Below are 25,505 nucleotides of genomic sequence, written 5' to 3' on the forward strand. Positions count from 1 at the left end.
GCTCTGTTGTCAACAGACAAGCAACGGGATTCACAAAAGATACGGGATGATTCGACACAGTCAGAAGTTCACTCTGACACAGTAAACCCAAATCAAACTACTAGGTGATGGCTAGGCGCGCAATGCATGATTTCCGTGATCATTTTTAAGCTACCGATATCTTAATAAAAATCTTCGCTAAATGATATTTCTCCCTTCATTTTTCAATACCTCGTCCGCGATTTTTTTTTTTTTTTTTTTTTTTTTTTTTCTTTTTTTCGCCTGCATATCAAGCATTGGACACGAAAAGACGATGAATTGATTCTTTTTCCTAAAACACTATTGGCGGTTTGATTAGCTAATCGTTTTTCTTCAAGTCATCTGGCCTATCTGTGCAAACAGACGAGCAACGGGATTCCTGAGGGATGCGGGATGAATAGACAAAAAGAAGCGAGGGAGAAAGGATGTAACGTCAGGAACTACACTACACTTCAACTTTAAACTTTAATGGTTTTACACAGCATAAAGAGCTATATGGAGAACCCGAAACAGGAAATGGCTTCCCTTGCAGAGCAGGTTACCCAGTATATACAAAGCGAACAAAAACTATAGGAATTTTTGTAAAACGAATAAATATGTATATATTACATAAGAACATGCGTAATAAGTAAATTACGAGCCTTCAGTCGTTTCATCTAAGGCTCGTAATTTACTTATTACGCATGTTCTTATTTGATATCCGAGCCCATCCCACACGGCGCACTGCCACATCTATCTATGTATATATTACATACACATATATGCACTGCCACGGCAATACCGCCACCCGGCTAGCTCAGTTGGTAAGAGCGTCGGTCTGTTGTGCGGGAGGTCGTGGTTCAAGCCTCGACCGGACCAACACTCAGGGTCTTAAAATAACTGAGGAGAAGGTGCTGCCTTTGTAATTACATCTGCAAATGGTTAGACCTTCACGTGGCTCGGATGATCACGCTAATGGCGGTCCCGTCCCTAATTGACTAGAGACGTTAACAGGGGACCACGAGTTTATCAGTTGAATTACTGTCAAGTGTTATCCTCTATAAACAAAGTTAATTATTATTATTATTATTATTATTATTATTATTATTATTATTATTATTATTATTATTATTATTATTAATGCGCAGTAACTCAGTTCCAACCCGACGACATAACGTCGACAAAATGGACCAGAACCTCGGCACACCTCCAGCCTGTAGCAGCAGCCAACAGTTTCATCAGACTTGATATTCCAAATATTATGACAGAAAAAGCCTGTTCATTAGTAGAAAGGAGTCAAAGGAGTCAATAGTTAATACATGTTTAATTCAACAACAGTACAGCTACAAATATACGTTTCAAAATGGATAACATATATATATATATATATGGTATATATTTATTGGTTAAATATATGATGTACGCCAGAGGGGTTCCGCTATAGTTAGCTATAGACCCCAAAACATATTAGGTGTTGGTAGTACTCGTTGTCATGGGTATTTACATGTAAAGCCCTGTAGTTATGTCAAAGACAGGTTAAGGCGTCAGTAGACCCCATTGTCATGGTATCTAGTATTATAGCCTACTGATGAGCATGTAAAGCACTGTAGGTATGTCAAAGACAGTTTAAGGTGTCAGTGGACCCCATTGTCATGGTATCTAGTATTATAGCCTACTGATGAGCATGTAAAGCACTGCAGGTATGTCAAAGACAGTTTAAGGTGTCAGTACCCATTGTCAAGGTGTCTAGTATTGTAGCCTATACTGATGAACATGTAAAGCGCTGCAGGTTTGTCAAAGACAGTTTAAGGTGTCAGTGGACCCCATTGTCATGGTATCATGGTATCTAGGTTTATAGTATTATAAGTATTATCTAGTATTATAGCCTACTAATAAACTTGTAAATCACTGTAGATTTGTGAAAGACATTTTAGCCTATCGTTGTCAGATCAAGTCATATACCTAGTGGATGAGTCTTGCTAAGTAAAGTCAAAGTACAACGGGACAAAAAACTTCAGTCATTCAGTATGTATCCGAAACGTTTGTTGCATTTACTCCATCAACAAATCTAATGTAAATGACAAATACATTAAAACATTTTGTCCCGTTGCACTAGTCTTCTTTGTCAGATATCAGAATAAACTAAAATAAATTGCAGTAAAAAAAAAAATATTACCATTGTCATATAAGTTATTAAATGATTAGTGCATATCACTTTATCCGTGAAAATCTTTGCAAGAAATTGCACAAATTTGCACAAATTAGAAAGTTGAGTTAACCGTAGCTACAGGTTTTTGCACTAACTTGTACAGTTTTGTTAGTTAACTTTTTCAAGAATATATGGTATTGCACTCACTCTATCATATAAAAACTGGTTTGTTTGTGGATATCACATTGCGTTAAAATAAGCTTTAAAATAGTAGTATGCAGTAGGTTTGATGCACTAACTACCGATATACATTCATTTTAAAAAACATTTTCGGTCGAAGAGTATCCGTCTGAAATCTAGGTCATTGCTCAAAGGTGGTGCCATATTCAGATATTAACTTGTTGCTAAATACTCATTGAATTCGCAACTATAGGTGGGCGTACTGTTCCCGTCTGGAGCTCAGATTTTTCTGAGTCAGACGTTGTTCCAATCTTGTCTTCTTTCATATGTCGTACTGTTTACATTTCCAAAAATCAACTTTTGAGCCATAAACGATTGGAATTAAGAAATATAAAGAAGTCATAACTGTTTGTCAATTTAAGAGTAGTTGCTTCATTAGTTCAGGTGATATAATAAATTAAAGTTGCTAAATTTTGCAGTAAATGCAGGTTGGTTAGCAACATCTTGCCAACCAACATACATTTACTGTCAAATTGAGCAATGTTAACTTGAAAACCATCAAGAGATTTGTTCTCAAATTCTCAGATATCTTCCAAAGCGATAGGATCTTGCCACTTTTGACATTTGTTTGTTTATTGCTTGATTTTCCAAGAATTTCATGTTCTTGATCAAAACAAATGACGTCATCGTACGATCACCTATAATCCATCAATTCAATTGTATGTGTCAGGTTTCAGATTTCAGATCTCCGACAAACAACGTTTTTTGAACTAGATGTATATCTTGCTTCTACTGTTCGCTGTTAATAACTTTACCTTTCCAAAGTACGTTCGAGAGAAGAATGGTAACTCTCGTGTTGAATGGGATCGGCCCCATAATCTTCGCACAAGAGTTACCAAACCTTCTTCGGAAAGGACAATAGGAGCATGTTTATGCTAATGTTATACTGACTTTTCTACGTTTTCTTACTCGATTAAAATGAGCTACAAACCCTAATAAAGTAAGAAACAGTACTGCTGACACAACCGCCATAATAATAGTATACCGTTCCTTCAAAGACAGTTTGCTGTTTTGTGGGTCGCTCTTTGACGATGCGGTGGGTCCTGATGGAGTCACGTGGGCCCAGTACTTGTCGTTTGTGCTTAATAGGACGCTGGATACATTTTGATGGTGATTTGAAGCTAGTTTGTCCGTAACATTTAGCTGTGAAAGCGAGCTGCCTGTTACTCGTTTATACGGTAAAGTGCTGTAAAACCTGTTTGCTGTAGGAAACCTGCTGAATTTCCAGTTTGTCTCGTTTTGTAGGTCAGTGATTTCCTTTTCAGTCAAGTTATGATTGAATGCGGTTCCAGTGAATGGAATCCACGTCTGACCTGGTGGTCGGGTCGACAATCTTCTAAATGTGTACCGCGGAGGTCTTACAGTAGGATGGGATGAAGGAGAGCTTGCTATCCCTACGTCTCGTTTTTCTCGCACACCTAAAATAGAATATCCACTGCATATTAGTTCAAGTACTACGTCTGTAGAGAAATTATCTCCGACCAGAGGGCGTTGTTTAGGGAAAGGCTCTTATAAGAGAATGTATGATAGAACAACAGTGTTATAGATTTATAGATTGATTTATTCGTGCTCTCGCTAGTACAAGTTCTGAATCAATGTTTACAAACTAGATCATTATATATCAGAGTACAGTCATGTGATCAGTATGACATTAACAATCAGATATATGACATCTCTCTTTTTCTAAAGGTTATCAATAAGAGATGATAGAATATGAAATTTGAGTATACGGTTTTGATATGGTTAAATCACGTAGTAATCAAGTCATAATAAACAAACCCATGATAATAGATAAATGTTCAATTGTTCAAGGAATGTTTAAAATTAAACATACAATTCGCTAGTTGTCAAATCCGTAACGTTTCACTGGTTTGACAATCCTTCCAGATCGCCGCGTTGTGCATGCATCCGTATTCGTAGGAGGACTCATGTCATCCTGTTTGTTCTCTATAGCTAATTCAGCTTGTTCAAGATTTTCCGTCGGTGTTGAATCGGGTTCTGTAGAGAGTGTTGTAGGTAGAACTTTGGTTTTCATGATGTGCTTTCTATTTCTTCGATATTCTGCACCATCGGCTGTTTGAAGTATATAGCTCCTTGGGGTATGGTGAGAATCCACAATTGTAGTGGGTTTCCAGATAGGTGATTCAGGAGTTTGCTTGAATCTTACGGTGTCCCCTTTCTTTAGGCTCTCTAAGGGTTTTGCTGACCTGTCATAGTAGAATTTCTGAGTCACCTGATCATCTTTCCTCTTCATGATGAACTCCTGGTGGTCGATCAGTTTAGGAGTTAGTGTTGAAAGTTTTGTCGGGATATCGGAGCGTAATTTTCTGCCCATTAGTGCTTGTGATGGCGTAACTCCATTAATGGGAGTGTTCCTGTAGTCAAGCAGAGCCAGATACGGGTCTTGACCACTTAGCAGCGTTTTATTCAGAATAGCCTTTGCTGTTTGTACTGCTCTTTCGTGCATCCCGCCCGATTGCGGGTAGTGGGGGCTTGTCGTAGTGTGAGTAAACCCGTAGTCTGATGCGAATTTAGTGAACTCTTGGGACGCGTATTGTGGACCGTTGTCTGTTACGATTTCTTCGGGAATTCCGTGTTTACTGAATATAGATTTGCATTTGTTGATGACTGTTCGCGATTTAATGTCACGCAATTCAGCAATTTCAGGAAAACGGCTGTAGTAATCAACAATTACTATGTGAGGTTTACCCTTCCATTCAAATAGATCAGTCGCGACCCTTTGCCATGGCTACTTGGGAAGCTCGTGTGGTTGCAATGGTTCCTTACAGTTAGTCCTCCTTTGCTCCAAGCATGTGGGACATTGCGATATCATATCCTCAATTTCTTTGCTCATCCCAGGCCAAAATATGCATTCACGTGCCAGGCGCTTTGTCTTGTTTAGGCTCTGGTGTGCGCGGTGTAACTTAGCCAGTGTTTCTGATCTCAGTTTCGCGGGAATAAGCACATTGTGTGCCTTAAAGACAAGTCCATCTTGTTCAGTTAATTCGTGTCTGTAAGGGTAATATTCTCGAATTTCCAATGGTACCAGATGTCGATTCTCCGGCCAGCCATTCCTTATTTGATTGATCAATATTTGCGTCGTTTCATCTGTGTTTAACTCTTCGTTTACTACGGTAGTAGGAAATGCCCGTGATAACGCGTCTGCCAGGTACATTTCAGTCCCTTTCTTGTATACGAGGGTTATATCGTAAGCTTGGAGTTGCATTAGTATCTTTTGCAACCTTGATGGCGCCTGTGATAACGGCTTCGTGAATATTGCTTCTAATGGCTTGTGATCAGATTCAACAAGGACAGATTTTCCGTAAATAAATTGGTGGAAGCGTTTGCAGCCGAATAATACTGCTAGCAGCTCCTTTTCAATTTGCGCATATCGTTTCTGAGTTTCGTTTAATGCCTTTGAAGCATAAGCCACAGGACCATTGTCCTGCATGAGTGCTGCACCGAGCCCATTCTGCGAGGCGTCAACTTGCAAAGTGACAGGTTTAGACACGTCATAGTAGCGTAGAGTTTCCGGTTGCGTGAGCAGAGCCTTGAGATCCGAAAACGCTTGATCATGTATTTCTATCCAATGAAATTCTGTATCCTTCTTGAGCAGTTCCCTGAGTGGTGTAGTTACCTCAGAAATATGGGGTGCAAACTTCGCCACGAAATTGACCATGCCTAGAAGACGTTGAACGTCTTGTTTGCTTTCCGGTTTAGTATACTCGGTAATTGCCTTTATCTTGTTGTTGTCTGGTCTTAGCCCGTCCTGTGTTAGTGTTACGCCAAGATAGGTTATCTCCTGGCGGCGAAGTTCACACTTGTCAATGCCCAGTGTGAGGTTGATTTCCTTCACCCGGTTAAGAACTCTTTCGAGGCGCGCGTCGTGCTCCTCTATGGTACGACCCCAGACCAGAATGTTGTCGATGTCTGTTTCGCATCCCTCTATGTCGTTGAACTTTTCATTGAGGGTTCGGTGGAAGACTTCTTGAGCAAAGATAACGCCAAAAGGGACGACAGAAAATCTATATCTCCCGAAGGGCGTGTTGAAGGTTGTTAAGTAGGAACTTTCCGTGTCCAGCGGGATTTGCCAAAACCCCGATTTTGCGTCTAGTTTACTGAAGTATTTGGCGCCTGCCAGTCTGCCCATTATCTCTTGTAGAGTTGGTAGTTGATAATGCTCACGCTTGATTGCTTTGTTAAGATCACGCGGATCTATGCATATTCTCAGATCGCCATTCTTTTTCTCGTTGACTACCATCGAGTTGACCCATTGCGTTGGTTCCTCAACTTTAAGGATTACGCCTTGTTCTTCCATTTCATTTAGCTTGGTTTGCACCCTGTCTCGAAGAGCAGCTGGTAGTTTTCTTGGTGGGTGAATGACAGGTGTCATGGATTCGTCAATCTTAATGTGATATGGCTCCGAAATGGAGCCAAGCCCTTCAAAACAGCTTGAGTACTTCCGAAGTATTTGTTTTTCGGATAAACCAGAAATGCTAGATCCCGTCGCAAAGCCTTTTGGGCTGTCTTTAAAACAGGGAACGGGGAACGGGGAACGGGGAACGGGAAGTTGGTAAAATTTCTACGCGGTAAAATATATTTCTCTCAATATTGTAAATAGAATTTATTAATGAAATAGTCAGTTGAAATATTGTATTTGATGAGTTTTAGGGCCCGTTTGCACTAGGCTAGATTTATGTTTGCTTTGCAAAAATATCTGTCAACATCAGCCCGTTTCGTGGTGCGAACGCAATTTTTTTTTATCTTACCAAAAGGTGTCTCGCTTTACCAAACTTTAAAGACACCGTCGACCTGATTCGAAGCAGGACAAAATTTTGTCAAACGTCAAAACTTTCTTGATTTTTAACAGAATCATATGCATTTGGCACGGAATAAATTCAGGTCATTAGTTGTTACGGTGTCAACATGAATCCAGAGTGAAGGCCACATTTTAGTCAAGAAAATAACTACTGAATCACATTTGTAAATAGTAATTATGAAAAGGTAAATTATACACCGTGAAAAGATGAAAAAAGTAAGTAAGTTTTTTCATCTTTTCACGGTGTATAATTTACCTTTTCATCATTACTGTTTCATTAGAAACACCGACGCCGCTCACTACTTATATCTTCACATTTGTAAATCTCAACTAGCCCCGCCGAGGGAGAGAAAGAGTCTCGAGGGTTGTTCTTTGAGATATTTTTTTACGCAATAAAGAGATATTTTTGTTTTGTTTTTTTTTTGTTTTTTTTTTTTTTTTTTTTTTTTTTTGTTTTTTTTGTTTTTTTTTGTTTTGTTTTTTGTTTTTGTTTTATTGTTGTTTTTTTTGTTTTTTTGTTTTTTTTTTGTTTGGTATCTTTTATTAATTATTATTCAAAATACCGAAATGATACTCAAACCGTTTCGTCTTTTTTTTGTTGTTGTTGCGTTCAGCGACTCCATAGATATGCTGGGCTGGAAATAAGTACGTTTGCCGGACTTTAATATAAAAATAATTAAAAATAATAAAAAAAATAAAAAGATTTTTTAGAATATTGTAACGAGGAATATATTGTACTGTGTAGAGATTTTACCAAATTCGCGTTCCCCGTTCCCCGTTCCCCGTTCCCCGTTCCCCGTTCCCCGTTCCCCGTTCCCCGTTCCCCGTTCCCCGTTCCCCGTTCCCCGTTCCCGTTCCCCGTTCCCCGTTCCCCGTTCCCCGTTCCCCGTTCCCCGTTCCCCGTTCCCCGTTCCCCGTTCCCCGTTCCCCGTTTTAAAGACAGCCGTCGTTTTGTCTTCATTTTCTCCTTTCTCAGCTACCTTGTCGACGTTATGGAATGTGATAAAGTTCATATTCTTACAGGTTTTGCATCCAAGGAGTGATTTTCCTTGTTCCACAACTTGAAACTCTAGAACTTGTTTGTTATTTTTGTTACGACGCTGGAGATAGCACTTGCCCAGTACAGGTATTCTGTGGCCGCCATATGCTGTTAACTTTGCGTTACTTGCTCTGAGCTTCTGTTTTCTTTGATGCTTAGGGACCGCATTATTAAAGTCATCCTTAGTAAGGATATTTATCTCAGCTCCAGTGTCTAGCTTGATCATTATAGACTTCTCGTTTATTTTCAATTTGCCATATTCCTCGCTTTTGCCGTTGGTTTCGCAGGAGTCAATTACCATATCCACGCCGTGATCGGAGCTTGATTCATCGCTCGAGTATTCAAGGTCTTGTACCGTTTTCGATCGGCAGAATTCCTTGAAATGGCCTAATTTATGACAGGAATTACAGCTTTTGTTGTATGCAAAGCATGCTTTCGGTGGGTGCACTCTGCCACAGTTTCCACAATTCTTGATTCGTTTTGAGTCTCCATATTGTTGCCCATGTTGCCTGTTGTTTGGATTGGTGTGGCGTGGTTTGTTGTCTGAGTATTGCTTTCGATGTTTTGTTCCCTTGTGTTTCAGGGCATCCACACTAGTTGGCTTGTCGTCACTGATAGATCTCATTTGCTCTTTCGAAGCCTCCGTTGCTCGGCAAATGTCCATGGCTTTCTGTAGCGTTAGGTCAGTCTCGCGGAGTAGGCGTTCCTTTAAGCTTTGCATGCGAACACCGCACACAATCCTATCGCGGATTAGTCCTTCTTCCAGAGTGGAAAACTCACAAGTCGAAGCGAGTGTTCGAAGGACAGTAACGTACTGATCTATCTTTTCCTCTTCTTCTTGATTTCGGGTATTGAATTTGTGGCGTTCGTAAGTCACGTTCTTGCGAGGGTTGCAGTACTTCTGGAAGGCAGTAATCAAATCAGTAGTTTTTCTGGTCCAGACCGTGTCCCCATCTGTATCAGTGGTTGTCTCGGGCCTGTCAAAACTGAACGTTTTGTAAATCTCTCGACCCTGCTCCCAATGCATAAAAGAAAGTACGAGCATTTCTCTTCCTCAGACTTTGTCCTCGACTCTGTCTTCTCGAATAGCTTCCAATGCTCCTCGAAGCGCCTCCAGGCTTCGCTAACGTTCCCTTCGAATGATGGTGGTTTGGGGGCTGCCCATTGTAGTCCCGCCATTGCTCTTTGGAGTTCTCAGAATCCCACTTCTGACACCATGTTATAGATTTATAGATTGATTTATTCGTGCTCTCGCTAGTACAAGTTCTGAATCAATGTTTACAAACTAGATCATTATATATCAGAGTACAGTCATGTGATCAGTATGACATTAACAATCAGATATATGACAAACAGGATTCCAAAATTTTCTTTCCCGACTTCCTTTTCACTCTGCAAAACTGAATTTTCTTAGCCGTATCCAATAAGTGATTGATCTTCTGCAAGAAATTTCAAACTCGAATAGGGCTATCATTTATTTTTCACACACCCCTTGGGCAAGGCCTTTGTCCAGGAACATGGCTGACAAAGGCCTGTAGTCTACATCAAATCTGGCGTCATCCTCTTCCATCCTGCACGATAGCAGCAAACTATCTAACCATGCAAGGGTAGCAGGTCGTAGCCCGGGGTCGTAGCTTATGTACAGTCGGAGAAATTAAAGATTTTCTCCGACCAGAGCGCGCTGGTTCAGCGAAAGGCTCTAATAAGAGATAACTGAGGGATAACTGTGGTCGAGATAATGTTGATTTATCCCCGTTGAATGATCGATGTAAAGACGAAGACCTAGTGACACAGTTTAAGAAACGCATGTCATGTGAATGTTTCAGTGTTAGACGATGATCGCCATTTGTGGTCAAAATACCGGCACCTCTTTTGGCGAGTCAAAATGCGTCACAACGTGAATAAGCAAATTACAGGTTGGAACTAAGCCTCGTCTTGGAATGGATTGTTGATCAGTAGAAAAAAAAAGATTAATATCAATCGCTTATAGAAAATAGCTCAAACCATATGCATGTATCACATGTGACTGACTAGCCTCGTTATGGTCGGTGCATTATCAATGTCAATAACCCTACTTTCATTCAACATCTAAGGTTGGCTGTGCTCAAACATGTATTCCAGTCATTTACTGCTGATTCTGTCTTAAGGGTCAGGGTTAATTTCCATAGTAAATTTAATCATCAGAGATCGCTTTAACAAGAAAACCGTCTTTCTAAAATGAGAAGAGCATACTTCATTCTTGTGCTTTCAAATTTTTTACATCAAAAATCTAACCACAAAAAATTGGAAAAACATGAAATTGCTAGGGTCGCCCACTTTTCATTGCCTTAGGCTGGAGAGTACACCGGAAAACAGTGACTTGGCGGACCTTGTATCATGACTAAACATGGTCACCGGCGTCTGTCCACAGACGACAAACACTTAATAAACTGCCCTGATAGATTATTTGATTTACATTGTGGGGGCGGTAAAAGAATCCTTTCAATCAATCGACATGATTCAAGCTCCTTGCCGCCCAACTAACAACTCTATATACTATTGGCACAGGGAATTCAAATTTTCTATTGACGATGAATCGGTGATGTTGGAATGAAAAACTGCTTGTAACTATTCGGTTTTAGGGTGTTCTACCAGGATCAACATGTCTTTTGTACGAGTATTAGAGCATTATGGTGGTGTAGGGACACTTTTCAAGTTAATCCATTCTATTCATCGAATGACAAAGAACCACAAGCTATGGTATTGACTAATTCAAACAAATCCACCAACATATGATGAGCCATCATAACAAGCAGGTCAATCAAATTACTCAGCTTTTTCATTCCATTTATTACAAAACAAACCTAGATTCAATGTTACAACAGAAGATTCTAATGACCAAAGCCAGGCAGTGAATTACTCTGAGTTTCAGGGCTATAATCATAACAGCATAACTCATAGTGGACTGAAATGCCTTTATTGAATACTAAGGTGCATATTTTGCGAACCATCTAAAATAAGGAAAATTCTCTGTGTATAATTAGCCAAAACTATCAAAGACCTCAAATAAAGGTATTTTTAAAAGCAAACATTACAACTAGACCATCCAGAATTCAAAATGACGGAACAATTTTCTAGTTAAAAAAGTAAGCACCACATTACGCAAAGCAATGTTATGACAAAGGCGCGGTAACCAAATACTGAATACTTAATACATCCAGGAAAGTGTTTAAATTCCCTTTTGAAGTGCTGATATATGCCGACATCACGGGGCTTGAGAGACATTTAAGTTTTTATTGAAGTTAAAAATGGAGGCCGTACTTCAAGAAGATTTTTCGATAGAGTTTTAAAAATAGTCAGCTAAAATTGGTTAACTTTGTATGCTTACATACCTGTGTTTTGATCTTGATCCCTGTCGAGATGAGCTGCCGCCCACGTAAAACAAGTGTACGTAGACGAAGCTGCCAATACGAGCCATAACAATAAATGTGTGTTCATTGTTGTACAAAACAAACTAATCGTGTACAAATGTATACGTAACGAGTCCCTTCTCGTTTAGCTTTGTCGCTAGATGGGTTCTCCCGTCAACTTCTAACGGGTGAATGAGGAGCGATACAAGTGATCAACGTGCCACAAATACTTCTTACTTAATCACTTGATTGACGTACGATAAATGTTTCTGTCGCTGAGTGGTCTCCAAGCTCCGTGGCACGCAAGAGCCCAGTAGGTCGCGCGGTTAGTATCGTTACTGATGGCTATAGGTTGATTTCAGGGCATGTGTCCCGTTGATTCGTTTCCGCTCACTTGTTATTTCAATATCCACTAAGATCTCCTACATAGAACATTGGGCGCACGAAACAGCTCTCACCCATCTAAATATCATTTGCCTCAGTGTTGTACACCATTGCACTTAAACGCGTGCCGGCGTATATGAAAGATTTGCTAATTACAATCCCTAGTCGGGTGGAAAGGAAGTATCGAATACTTAACCTTGATTTTAGTGGGGCTTAGAGGATGACCCTGTTTAAAACAATGTTTCCGGAATATCCTTTTTATGTTGAATAATTTTTACTCAAATTAGGCATTTATGACCTGTTCCAGCAATAGTTTCTGAATCCAAAGTGTGGCCACCCCATTAAAGACGAGAAGTCGAATCCTATCCAAATTCAACCCTTCCAGAATGCAAATCATGTAAAGAGTGATTAGTCAAGGATTTTAAGATAATTAGTCTTTGACACTAGTAAAGGAATAGAACAAGAGAAAACAAGTATCGTAAAGCTTTTCTACTTAAGAATGACATCATGAACGCACCTGTGGAATGCAGGAAGACTATTTGCTTTAATTGCATTTGAAGGCCTGAAACATCTTTCTTCTTAATAGAATTCATTCAACAGGTTTTTCAATTTCTTTTAAGCTTAGTGGATATTTTTCTTTGGATTTGTCAGCTAGATAAGGAAGCTAATTGTTAAGATTGCATAACACTATTGACCATAAGGAAGTAAACCCATGTTTATTTTTAACTATTTTATTCTCTTTCAAAGTCCGTTCTACTTATATAATTTCAAAGTCAATTTATCGTTTTATTTGCGTTGACCACACAGATTCGATATCGTTAGTAAGTATCGTTAGTTAGTATGATCTCATGATATGATTGCAATCTACGCCGCCAGGGTTCGAAGCCAGGAGAAGTGCAAGCCACCTGCATTGTGCTACACTAGACAATAGTAAAAGCATATATATATAGCATTGTACTTGACACGCTGTTCTCCATGTCTGCAGTCGCTGGAGATAATCTTGAATAATTTAATTCTGCTAATTCTGTACGACGGAACTAAGAATGGTCTCGACCTTGAATGATGATACCAAAATACTCTCAAAACTCCCAAGAAGCTACTGATTTGAACATGATTCATTTCGAGGAAGTCCTATTGTAATAAGTCAAGCAAGGACTTTGTATAGGAAATCGCACGAATTTGAGTTCAATTCTGAATTTATAGGTACGAGAGATGTATTGCCGAACGTTTTCAAAATTGAAAATTGAAAAGTGGGTAGTGGGGCTCGACGGACCTTTTAGGATCGAAAATGAGACCTCGCGTACCTTTTAGGATCTCCGGCTAACTCCCGGCTGACTTCGTGCCTTTTAAGGTCAGATTTGTTCGTTTTGAAAAATATCAAACGTCATACAAGAATGTAATGATTGGAAACGTTGTTGTTTTAAATGTCCCCCCCCCCCCCCCTCCCGGGGGGGGATTTTTTGTTTATAAGGGAAGAGGTCAAAACAATTGTCCGCAGTAGGGACCCGATTTAGGGGGGTGGGGTATTGCCCGCCACCACCTACCTTTTCATGGATGGGGGTGGGGGGGTATATGCCGGTACCCACCACCTCCATTCACCAGTCATTTCACATAATTTTGTGTGTTGTAAGGGGGGGTATATGCCGGTACCCACCACCTCCATACACCAGTCATTTCACATAATCTTTGTGTTGTTGACCCTGAGCACTAGAGGTTATCCACATCCTGCGCGAAAACTGAATGAAAATATTCTGAAGTCTTATTAAACGTCTCAATTTTATTGATCCTTGTGTTATTGAACACCATGTAGGCTTTATACAAAGACAAGCAAATTGTAGCTATTCGTGTTAAATAATGATAAAAGGAGCAGTTTACAGTGCAAGGCGAAAATTGATGTAATCAAGAAATACAAGCTGTTCAATGTTTCATTTCTAAAAACGTACTTATTTGAGCCCACCATATCTATGGAGTCGCTGAACATAACAGGGGAAAAAAAGACGAAACGGTTTGAGAATCATTTCGGTATTTTAAATAACAAATGACAAGAGATACCAAACATAGGGTCTTTGCGTAACAAAAAATCTCAAAGAACAACCCTCGAGACTCTCTCCCTCTCGGCGGGGTTAGTTGAGATTTACAAATGTGGTTAGATTACAGGCAGTAGAATCTGTGTGACAAATGGGTGTGGGAAGAATGCGAGTCAAAAAGTTGCGAGTTGCGAGTTGCGAGTAAATAAACAAAATAAACAAGTAAAATAAGCAAGTAAATGGGAAAATAAGGTTAGTTTAAATTTGTGAACAGCAAGAGCGGTGCACTAAACAAATAAAAATACAAAGCTGCCCAATAAGCGAAAAAACAAAGACAAAAAATAAGTTCAGATTCGAAAAATCTAATAAGTGCTAATAAAGATATTTCTCTTCCAGCAGAAGAGGTTGCGCGATATATATATATATATATTTTTTTTTGGTTGAAGTGTCAATTTTGGAGCCAGTGTGAACCCATCGTTATTACAACCTGAAACCTTCGATTCGTGCACAGAAGAGGAAGAAGACTATTGTTGTTTGAAGCTAAGTAAACACGACGACCCGACACAGACTGATAGAGCCGTCCCATTTTAAGGAACTCAAGATAAGACGTCAGATAAAAACTAGTCTAAGAATGTACATTTGCACGAAATTGGAAAAAATATATAAAAGCTTTATTGTCTTAAAAAAGTTTCTCTGGTTTCTCTGCCGATCAGTAGTGGAAGTCAATGAAGATTTGCCAAGTCGACAAACTCAGAGCCAACGTCGCATTTTCTCGTACTGGCACCATCATCTTCTTTCAAGACTTTACGATAATTATGTACAAGATATCTTCTTATCATCATTAAACATTGTGAAAGTACGTCGGCGGTGAAATGTTAGAACGTACCGTCACGAACCCCTACATTTTTTAACAAAGCTGCTGATTTATTGCTGTTTTTTTTTTTTGTTGTTGTTGTTGTTGTTTTTTTTTTTTTTTGTTTTTTGTTTTTTTGCTGTGAGAGTGCTGTTTGCATATGTAACAAGAAACGGAACGCCTCAATGTACTGAGTGATAATAAATGAAACATTTGTTGCTTGGGTTTTGATAACCATGATTTTAATAATTTTACAAGTGTGAAGTTATCGTTAAAGTATAATTTTTCAACAACTCGCAACTCGCAACTCGCAACTAGCAACTATCGGACTCGCACTTTACCAAGACCCGTGATAAATGTAATCATTGGGGTCTCTTTGATTATACGGCAACTGGTTGTGATTGGCTAAAACGGCTTTCGCCGGAACCATCTACTGATTGAGGATTTCCAGGAACATGTCAAACTATTGAGTACCATCGTAATGCATCGAAGGAAATGTCGAAAACTTGCAGGATTCAATCTTCGAGTCCAAAAGGTTGCGCATCTTCTTAGCAATACAATATTTTTTCCGTCCCAAACTACTAGTAGTGTATTCTCAAAACGCTAACAAGGAAATTATCACAGTCATAGGCTTCCATCAGAAAAAATCTGTTAACATTTGGTCAGCTACGATTTCAAGCTCACGCCCCCTCATGTGAGCCCATACAAATTATGTCTCAAAAACACGGTTTTTGGATCTTTTCTCAAAATAATGACTATCTAGGTAAAAAACAGAAGTGGATTCAGTTAATTCAACTATTCACGAACTGTATCATATAGTTTAGATTGAATTATATTGAAAAAAACCACCGTACTTTTTGAGTTGAATGTACGCTATTGGACGTATTTTACAAGAGAAAATGCATGACATAACCGGGGTCAAGCTAGAAAATCGTCTCTCCTTGATATAAAACAGAACCTGTCAAAAAAAAAACAGAAGTGGATTTGAAAACCCCGGGCAAACCTTTTCGGTTTGTCGGGTGTTCTTAAACCGTGAAAAAGCGAAATAGCGGAATAGCGGAATGAACATACATATAGAATAAATAGTACAAATAAGGAAGACATTTCGTATCGATTTCAGGCAAAATCATTATTCATGTAGATGTTAACGGTGTATTTCTGTTTTTCTTCTTCTTAATGTACATCATCAATATGTCAACTGTCAACTTATAATCGAATGACAAGTTAACAAGACACTATTTCTTGTTGGGTTTGAAAACGCTCGACGGCAAAATTGCCTTGGGCCTGTACCTGCAGGTCAAACACGAAAAGAGCGATATAAACCCAATCCATCCTCTGGCTCTTTCGAGGTTTGCTTGTAGAAAACTTGTGATGCAAGTGTATCCATATGCTGCGGCTGTGAAAATTCACAATCACCAAATGGCCTTGTTATGTTATTGTATCAAATATGAGGAGAGAGTATTTTACTGGAGAGGACGAAAAACGAAAAAGCAAACCTCGGAATGTATATTTTCATAATCTATAAAAAACGTATTGGGAATAGATATATAAACCATGGCAAAGGTGTGCCTTCTTCTTCGTTGTTGAGCTGTTAGGGTCCGATCGGCGTATCTCAGTTGTTATATACTGTTTCTGTTGTTTTCTGCAAAGACGTTTTCATCTTCTGATATAAAAATTAATAATCGATAATAAATTTATGTTGTATAAGTTAAGTTATAACTCATTTTTTCACGATTTTAGAAGAGCAAAACTGGAGAACATAATGCAAGACCCGGAAACGTCAATTGCAAAGAGGCCGCAACTGATAACAAAGACCGGCTAGTGTTTATATTAGTCTGTTGCAACCACGTACTACTTTTACAGTTTATTATTTTACTACCTCCACTTGATGTAGGTCAGAGGCAAAAAAGAAGAAGAAGAAGAAGGAGCCCAAGACAATTTTGCCCTAGAGCGTTTTCAAACCGAATCGAATAATGAAATCAAGAATCCAAAAATACTACACCTTTTGCTGTTCATTAAGAGAAAATGTATATTCATTTGTGCCAATAGTTGTATCAATAACGTGTAATGTACTTTCATCAACACCACAAGTAACATCATTAGCGCGGATCAACTTTCAATAACGACAATTGAATATGCGTGTACATTCATAGGCATCAATGGACAATCAATAGCGCGTTTGTACATTCATATGCGCGGAATGTATTTTCTTGTGCGCGAAATTCAACTTCAATAACACCAAATGACAAACAATTGCATTTATGGACAATCATTTACCCAAAAGTGAAAATTCATTAGTGCTATTAGCATAATCATTGACAAACTATAACGCGCTTGGACAATCATGAGGGTCAACGTTATATTCTATAGCGTGGTTCGACAAACATTTGCATGATTCGAATAAACAATAAGAGAAATAAAACAATCATTAGCGTTTTTAATTTAATCACTTTAATACATATAAAGAACTCAGGAAACTGCCTCCATAATAGCGGCTGCGTAGGAGAATAGCAATTAGCTCACTTAAAGCAGCAATTAAAGCCGACATCAGCCGTCCAGAGATCCAACAACATACGAACTATTGGGCTGAGGCAAGACGACAAGGGATTGCTCTAGGCCTCTACAGAAAGCAGTTGCTAATGGAAGGGTTCCAGAGAAATGTGGCAACTATCACTATCGCTAAATGTGATCAGTGGTTCAGATGTATGCAAACGTATTTGCCACGATGTGTAAATGGCGAAGAAATTGAAGGCTAAAATAGTTTTTTAAAAAATCGCTAATGATTGTTTTATTTCTTTTATTGTTCATTCGAATCATGCAAATGTTTGTCGAACCACGCTATAGAATATAACGTTGACCCTCATGATTGTCCAAGCGCGTTATAGATTGTCAATGATTATGCTAATAGCACTAATGAATTTTCACTTTTGGGTAAATGATTGTCCATAAATGCAATTGTTTGTCATTTGGTGTCAGTTGAAGTTGAATTTCGCGCACAAGAAAATACATTCCGCGCATATGAATGTACAAACGCGCTATTGATTGTCCATTGATGCCTATGAATGTACACGCATATTCAATAGCGGAGCGCAGTCATACTAAAAATAGCTTTGCATAATTAGACCCCCCGGCGAGATTCGGACAAACAAACCGATAGTTCACTGTGTATTACTGTGAATGAGTACGCTTCAACCCAAAAAAATCGCGATTTCATTGCAAGATGGTCACTACGAAACACTGTTGTTGGGGACAGTGTAAAAATGACTCGAGATACCCTGACAAACTGCCCAGATCGTTGAAAGAAATGGCAGATTTGGGCAAAAAGATATTTCTCCCTTTTCCGAAGCCATGGAACGATCTTGAGAGATGCCAACGATGGGTTAATGCCTGCTCTCGCGAAGATTTCACTGTAAAATGTATCACAAAAGACACGTATATTTGTGTAGAACATTGGCCTGGAGAAAAGGGACCGACCACAGAATTTCCAGACCCGTTGAAAGCGAATCTTTCGACTAGCGGAGTGGCGAAGGCAACACGAAAGAGAAAGCTCCCGAAACAACGACAACAGGCTGAACAACAGCAGACAAAGAAGTGCTGTGCTACCAACGATACTCCCATTGAAAGTCAAGACTATCAAGAAATTATGGAGGAGAACTGTCTTGTACAAGATGAAGGGAATTATTTAGAGAATAATAAGGCAACACAAACGGACGTAACAAAGCACGAGCTGGCAAGTAAAATCGAGAACATGATTTTACGTAATGAGCTCCAGTCTGGCTCATCTAGCGCCCCCAAAGTTATAAGCAATATATCTTATGAAGTCGTTGTGCACCATCCAGACCAAATGAAACATTTTGTTGGCCTCACATCGTCACAATTTGAGATGCTTCATGAGTTTCTTAATGATGTTTGCCCTCTAGAAACAATCTCATATTGGGGTTACAAAGATCGAAAGATATCAAAAGTAAAGTGCCAGCGAGGAATGTCCAAGTGGTCTTCTCGAGAGAAGCTGTACATTTGTCTCTTGAGGCTAAAAACTGGATTCACCATCAGGACGTTGTCTGTATTACTCAGTTCTCCCGACAAGGAAATCAAAGATAGCTATATCAGAGTAATATTTACAACGTTTATTCAGCTGATGTATAAGATTTTTCGACAAATGGAGACGGTGATGTTCCCATCGAGACAGATATTGAGCCGCTTTCTACCAAGGGTTTTCAAGACCCTTAAGAATGTGCGATGCAGCATTGACTGCACAGAATTTCGTGTTGAAACGTCGAGGAACTTTGCTCAACAAGGAAATACCTTTTCCTCGTACAAACACGCCAACACTTTTAAGTGTCTCATTGCATGTACACCAAATGGAGGAGCATGTTTTATATCAGATCTGTTTGAGGGAGACATTTCTGACGTTGAAATTTTTGAGGAAAGTGGAATCATGAAGCACATTCAACCAGGGGATGTTATTTTAGCTGACAGAGGCTTTACAGTTCAAGATAACTTGTACCCACTCCAAGCCAAAGTAAAAATTCCTTCATTTTTGAAGGGGAGAAAGAGCCTATCAGCACAAGAAGAACTTGACACACGAGTTATAGCAAAGGCGAGAATACACATTGAAAGATTCAATCAGAGACTCAAACAGTTTAAGCTTGTGGGAAGGAAAATCCCTCTTTCGATTGCACCATTAGCTACACAAATAGTGGTAGTTGCGTGCGTGCTTGTTAATTTCCAAGAGGTCTTATGTAAGTAAATCATGCATGTGATCATAGCTAGGGGATGCCCATGAAAGGGTGCACCTGCACCCCTGTCAGGACATTGAAGGCCCACTCTTTGGCTACAAGAAGTTAAATATTTATCTAATTTAAAATGTTTGTATCAAAATAATTACAACAGAACTGTCTCTGTTAGGGTATTGTTAAACAAAGTCTCCCAAATAAAAACAACTCTATGGCATATACTGTATAATGATTGTATTTGGTTCATGTTGAGCAAATTTTCAACCACATTCACCCATCCTAGCTATGGACCTGCCCATGTCAGGCATTTGTATGAATAGAACACTTGAACATTGGACTTTATGTAAGTCAATGAAATATTGACTTGTGACAGACATAAGCAAGTGCAGATAGTCCCTTCAAGGTCAACTGAATGTTCTTGTGTACATGTCATTGTACTTAATATGCCATATACATCTGAGCTTGCATAAAAGACAGTATGTTACAAGTCATCATATATAGCTTTGTTAAAGCACTGTTTGGGTTTTAAAATTCACTGGTGTAGATTAAGTGAACAATAGGCTTTTGTAATATTGACATACGGAATTAGCAATTTGACTAAAGAAATGTCACATGGTTTTATATCTGTGTTAACAAATTAGTGGCTTTCATAAACTCATGAAATACACTTTAACATGTTTATCGCACTACGTCACTCCATTCCTTTGTTTTCTGCTGTGTTTATGTAGCTATTACACTGTAATCAGTACAATTTATTTCATGAGTTAATGAAACACACTCTATAACATAGAAGAAAGTTCAAAAGGTAAAACGATGCTATAAAAAAATGATAAAAATGAAATGATATTATGCACTGAAATGCAACCTGGTGATTATCTAAACAATATAAATTACATGGCTTATTGAATATCCAAGTGGCTGTGCCTTATAAATAGAAAGGCCAGAGTTTGGCTTTCTGTACTCTTTAAGACCGTCATACACAAGCCATGCATGAAAGTGGTTGAAAACACAGATATAATGATGGCCATTCCATAATGTAACACTGTGTAAATATAGTTCCTTTGTGTTCAGTTTTATAACCATAGGTAAATTGTCCATCCGTAAATAGCCTGCTCTACTGGCTAAGTCCAAAGAAAAGATAAAAATATCTCCAAAACTGCAAAAGTGACGTGCTGTACTTGTTCTCATACCAGAGCAGTGCCATGATAGATACTGTGTTCCATTACAATCAATTGAAATATTTTGTGTGCATGGAATTCCAATTGATGGCTGACTGTAGAACTTTCTTTGACATAGAGTGGGACCAGGATTTAGCCATTCAGATAGTGATTTCTCAAACAAATAGTCTTGGCCTGAAGGACACCCAAGTGTATTGCTACATGTCTTGTGTGTGTTGCATGGTGAAGGACATGAAGCTAGGTTACATGATGTTGTGACTTCACTTGTAAGAACAGAACTAAATAGTGGCATATAGTAATCTGCCTCATTGCCATATAGGTCACCAGGTGTTACCAGAGGTGGTGTAGGTAATGTCAATTTAGCATCTCCAAATTGGTGGAGTTCCACCAAATGAAGTGCCCTTTTAATTGCATCTCCTCTTTTAAGAATGTCAAGGTTTATCTTCTTTGATTTTACCAAACTTTGTAAAATCATGAGCCAGTTGTCAAGAGGGCATGTGTTGGTAAGACTTAAACCTCTATTAGTCATACCTCCCCAAGGTATGGCTATCAAATCATCAGGGATCTTTGACTGTGCTAGGAAGCTTGCAATGTCAATTTCGTCTTGGGAATAACTGTTATCAATATGACAAGATGACTGGGACAGGAATGGGTGGGTATCAGTACTACCATGTGACACTGTAGGCTGTGACGGGTGGGTATCAGTACTACCATGTGACACTGTAGGCTGTGACGGGTGGGTATTAGTACTACCAGGTGACACTGTAGGCTGTGATGGGTGGGTATCAGTACTACCAGGTGACACTGTAGGCTGTGACGGGTGGGTATTAGTACTACCGGGTGACAATGTAGGCTGTGACGGGTGGGTATTAGTACTACCAGGTGACACTGTAGGCTGTGACGGGTGGGTATTAGTACTACCAGAGGATGGATTAATATTAACTGGATTTAAAACTGGTAAAATGAAGGGATTCAAATCTCTGGGAACTCTCATTTCAAAGATCTCTGGAGCAATAACTTTTTTCCATAAGGCTGTGAGGTTCACCAATATATCTGAAATCAGTTGATCATCTCTTGTTATCCTCTCAATTGAAACAGGACCATCCTTTGCATACAAAACAAAGTCACAAAATTCTCTCTCAGTGACAAGTAGTTGCATCTGTACTTGGTAGAAGTAGTTGTGTGTGTGCTTCAAATAGCACTGCTTATCCTTGATGTTAAAACACTGTCTGCCTAGTACCTCCTTAGGAACCACACTATAATCCTCTGAAACAGCTTTGATGGTATGATCACTAAAATTTTCAAGGATTTGATCTCAATGAGTCCATTTGGGCCTACTAGACCATCAGGTGAACATGCCAGCCAAGGGAATTTTGGGTTAACCTAGAGACCAGATGGATCTACTTGCTGCTTGGTTTGTTCTTGATACTTTGAAACAGCTTCAAGTTCACTTTCAAGTCCACGTGCCATCCAAACCGACTGATAATTTGGAGAAACTAAGTTCCAAATGTAAGAACATATGAACTTCTTACATCTGATCAAAGCAGTGCTTGAGTCATCAAGGACTAACTTTCCGACTCTAAATGCTTCAATGCATTTAGATGCTGTAAGTCGTAGCCACCTTTCTGACTGCCACATTTCACTTTTGCTTTGAGCTTCAGTGCCTTGTATTTGCATGAGGGATGGTGGAGTGATGTTGCATTCGAGGACCTTAAGCTGCTCTTCCAACACAGATAAATCTATGTCCTCCAGCTTGTAATCGGCATACTTCAGCTTTAACTGTGTTGTCCACATAGAACTTTTCCCCGTGCGACTACAGTCCTTTTCGATGTTTCTAAATAAAGCATTTAAGTGCTTTTCTGTCACGAATCTGTATTGTGGTGGTCGAGGATCGAACTCGATTACCTTTATTCGGCTTTTCTTTTTCTTTGAAGGATAATTAGCCTCAGAAAGTCTTTGGGGATTTTTCTTGCGTTTTTTACCCTTGTTCCATGAACATTCCTTACTGGTACATGGTGTTGATACGGTGAACCCGTTTGCCTTTACGTGGTCAGTAAGGTGAAGGAGAACTGCTATAATGTGGCTACAGCGACCTAGCTGGGAGACTTTACATGGATTGCACATCGCATGCACAACGGCACCACTAATACTAGATAAAACAATCGTGACATTATGAGGGTAATCATTTCGCATAGAAGGCCAGACATGAGCGCGTAGAAAGTAGTAATCGTCGTTCTTGTTGTCTGTTATATCATGCACAAAGCCGGATTCTACGTATTTTCGTCCGTTTTTAAAGGGTTTATCAGTCATGTGGCCAAGTCCATGGCTCTCGTTGTCGTCGTTCTCTTCCTCGTTGCTTGATGGAAGGGATTCCAAGCCATAGTAGTGCACGTGGCCGTAGTTAAACTGCGATGGTATATCGTATGCCGGGAATTTCTTCCATCCGGAATTTGGTATGTCCGGGATCTTTCGTAAATTTGGTTTCTTTACATCATCTCCTGTTTTTTCTCGTAAAGCTTTGGCTTCAAACCATTTTCCATCATCAATACTTGGATCGAGAACATGATTATTGCCTGACGATAAACAATTATTCACGCGTGCGATTAAATCGCTTCGTTTACCGCTAAGTTTCAACCCTCTGCATTTCAGCCAACGTTTCAGCTGCTCTAATGTATAGTTATCCGGCTCGCTTTCAAATTTTGAACCAGGAACGCCATCATTTTCATTGAGAACAGTGATAAAACTCGACGTAATTTTCGAAGTTGCCGCCATGCCATCTCTTAAAGGCTGATTTGTTTGTCCGAATCTCAGCAGGGGTCACAATTTCGTGACGTCACGACTGCGCTCCGCTATTATCGTTATTGAAAGTTGATCCGCGCTAATGATGTTACTTGTGGTGTTGATGAAAGTACATTACACGTTATTGATACAACTATTGGCACAAATGAATATACATTTTCTGTTAATGAACGGCAAAAGGTGTAGTAAAGCCATTAATGATCTCTACGTGTTCACGCTTGAGGTGTTTTGACTGTAATACAGCTTTCTATTATTGTTTGACCTTTCATGACCTAAGACAAAGACTCTCAACAAAATTTTACTTCTTAGAGGTTTAGACGCCTTACAACATTTACATTTATTTATACTACATCAATGAAACACGTCTCCCTTACGTAATTTTTCTCTCCTTTCGGAAAAGCCCTTACGGGAAGAATCAGTAAAGTTTGTAAACTCCCTGTACCTTGCAACGTGATTCATGATCGTCATGATTGACAAATGAGTTTTGTGACATCTCTACATTAAAATTCACCGGAAGTTGGTACATCGTACTCACATGGTTGTCCTCAAGGACTGACAACTCTAAAGTTCCAAATCAGCATAAAGGATAACCCTTTACAATGAAATCAACTATAACCCGTGTGACTGATATGAACCGGATTCAACTAAGTTCAATTTGCCTTGTGTTAACCCAACCAGAGTGAAGTTGGTGTCAGGTTTTAGAGTCAGATTTTTGAGTCAGGTTTTCGGATCTAGGGTCTGATTTTTTCCGGGGGGCGTCACATCATGTTGAACACAAAGTGCTCTATATTCGTAGAAACGCTTTGATTTACTGTAAAACCCACACCAAGCTTTACTCACACGATATTTCTTGCGATTCGTTGTCTTTGGGGATCGAAACACTCACCTCAAAGAAAATAAACAGCGGTTTCAGATTTTTTGAGCTGTTTTATCTACTATCAACGGGCTTCATGCCACAAATACTTCGTGTACCACTCCCATAGAATAGAATAGAATAGAATAGAATAGAATACCTTTATTTAAACACGATAAAATTTAAAGCTAAAAGCTTGTGGGGTCGTGCATAAAATAAATTAAATAAATAAAATATAATATAAGTATGAATCTGTAAAAATATAGCTAATTAACTTAGATAACTTTAAATATCTTATATATAATTCTCACACACATTCACATACACAAACTGCGCAAGCTATTAGACCCGCCAGGGGCAGAAAACACAGACAAATGCGGTGAACACCGCATATATCGAATTACCGAACCCTTTTATTTCAAAATGTTGACGCACTTTTCCTTAACGAAAAATATCCATGCTTTACGTCGAATAAGCCAAGCCGTAGTTTGATGTCCAAATAAACTGTCGATGAAGCAGTACACATAAAAGCATTAAGAAATATCACTTGATGTCAGATTTTTTTGAGTCAGATTTTTCTGTCACGCCGCGTGAGAGTGATCCACAAAATTCTCTTTTCGACCATTATATTTTTCTTAAATTTTGACATCTCCCAACAAGCGTCATTTCTACGGGATCTTCATGAACGCATTTGCAAGTCAAAGTCTAGTCTCCCCAAGAAATATCACTTGATGTCAGATTTTTTTGAGTCAGATTTTTCTGTCACGCCGCGTGAGAGTGATCCACAAAATTCTCTTTTCAACCATTATATTTTTCTTGAATTTTGACATCTCCCAACAAGCGTCATTTCTACGGGATCTTCATGAACGCATTTGCAAGTCAAAATCTAGTCTCCCCAAGAAATATCACTTGATGTCTGATTTTTGAGTCAGATTTTTCTGTCACGCCGCGTGAGAGAGTGATCCACAAATTTCTCTTTTCAACCATTATATTTTTCTTGAATTTTGACATCTCCCAACAAGCGTCATTTCTACGGGATCTT

The 25,505-nt window shown here is 39.1% G+C and overlaps 2 protein-coding genes across 2 annotated transcripts; one reads left to right on the forward strand and one right to left on the reverse strand.

Annotated features, from left to right (window-relative positions):
• Nucleotides 1–1,304: 1,304 nt before the first annotated feature.
• LOC148907460 (uncharacterized) lies at nt 1,305–11,884 on the reverse strand. Its single transcript, XM_089037021.1, has 2 exons — nt 11,616–11,884; nt 1,305–3,804 (listed from the first exon to the last, which is right to left on the reverse strand). The coding sequence occupies exons 1-2, from the start codon at nt 11,719–11,721 to the stop codon at nt 3,257–3,259; spliced, it is 654 nt and encodes a 217-aa protein (XP_088893147.1). The 5' UTR covers nt 11,722–11,884; the 3' UTR covers nt 1,305–3,256.
• A 6,097-nt stretch (nt 11,885–17,981) lies between these two features.
• LOC148907461 (uncharacterized) lies at nt 17,982–20,797 on the forward strand. The gene has a single exon (XM_089037017.1). It carries the CDS (start codon nt 18,118–18,120, stop codon nt 19,645–19,647), a length of 1,530 nt encoding a protein of 509 aa, XP_088893143.1. The 5' UTR covers nt 17,982–18,117; the 3' UTR covers nt 19,648–20,797.
• Nucleotides 20,798–25,505: the final 4,708 nt, after the last annotated feature.

Source organism: Actinia tenebrosa, unplaced genomic scaffold, assembly GCF_029948245.1.
Source record: "Actinia tenebrosa isolate PJP-AT-01 unplaced genomic scaffold, QUT_ActTen_1.0 PGA_scaffold4__44_contigs__length_22323623, whole genome shotgun sequence".
Lineage (NCBI taxonomy): Eukaryota > Metazoa > Cnidaria > Anthozoa > Actiniaria > Actiniidae > Actinia > Actinia tenebrosa.

Coding starts and splice junctions, on each gene's coding strand:
- LOC148907460 (XM_089037021.1), bottom strand. CDS start 11,721: ATGAACACACATTTATTGTTATGGCTCGTATTGGCAGCTTCGTCTACG. Junction 3,805..11,615: donor GGATCAAGATCAAAACACAG/GTATGTAAGCAT, acceptor ATTCTATTTTAG/GTGTGCGAGAAAAACGAGAC.
- LOC148907461 (XM_089037017.1), top strand. CDS start 18,118: ATGGTCACTACGAAACACTGTTGTTGGGGACAGTGTAAAAATGACTCG.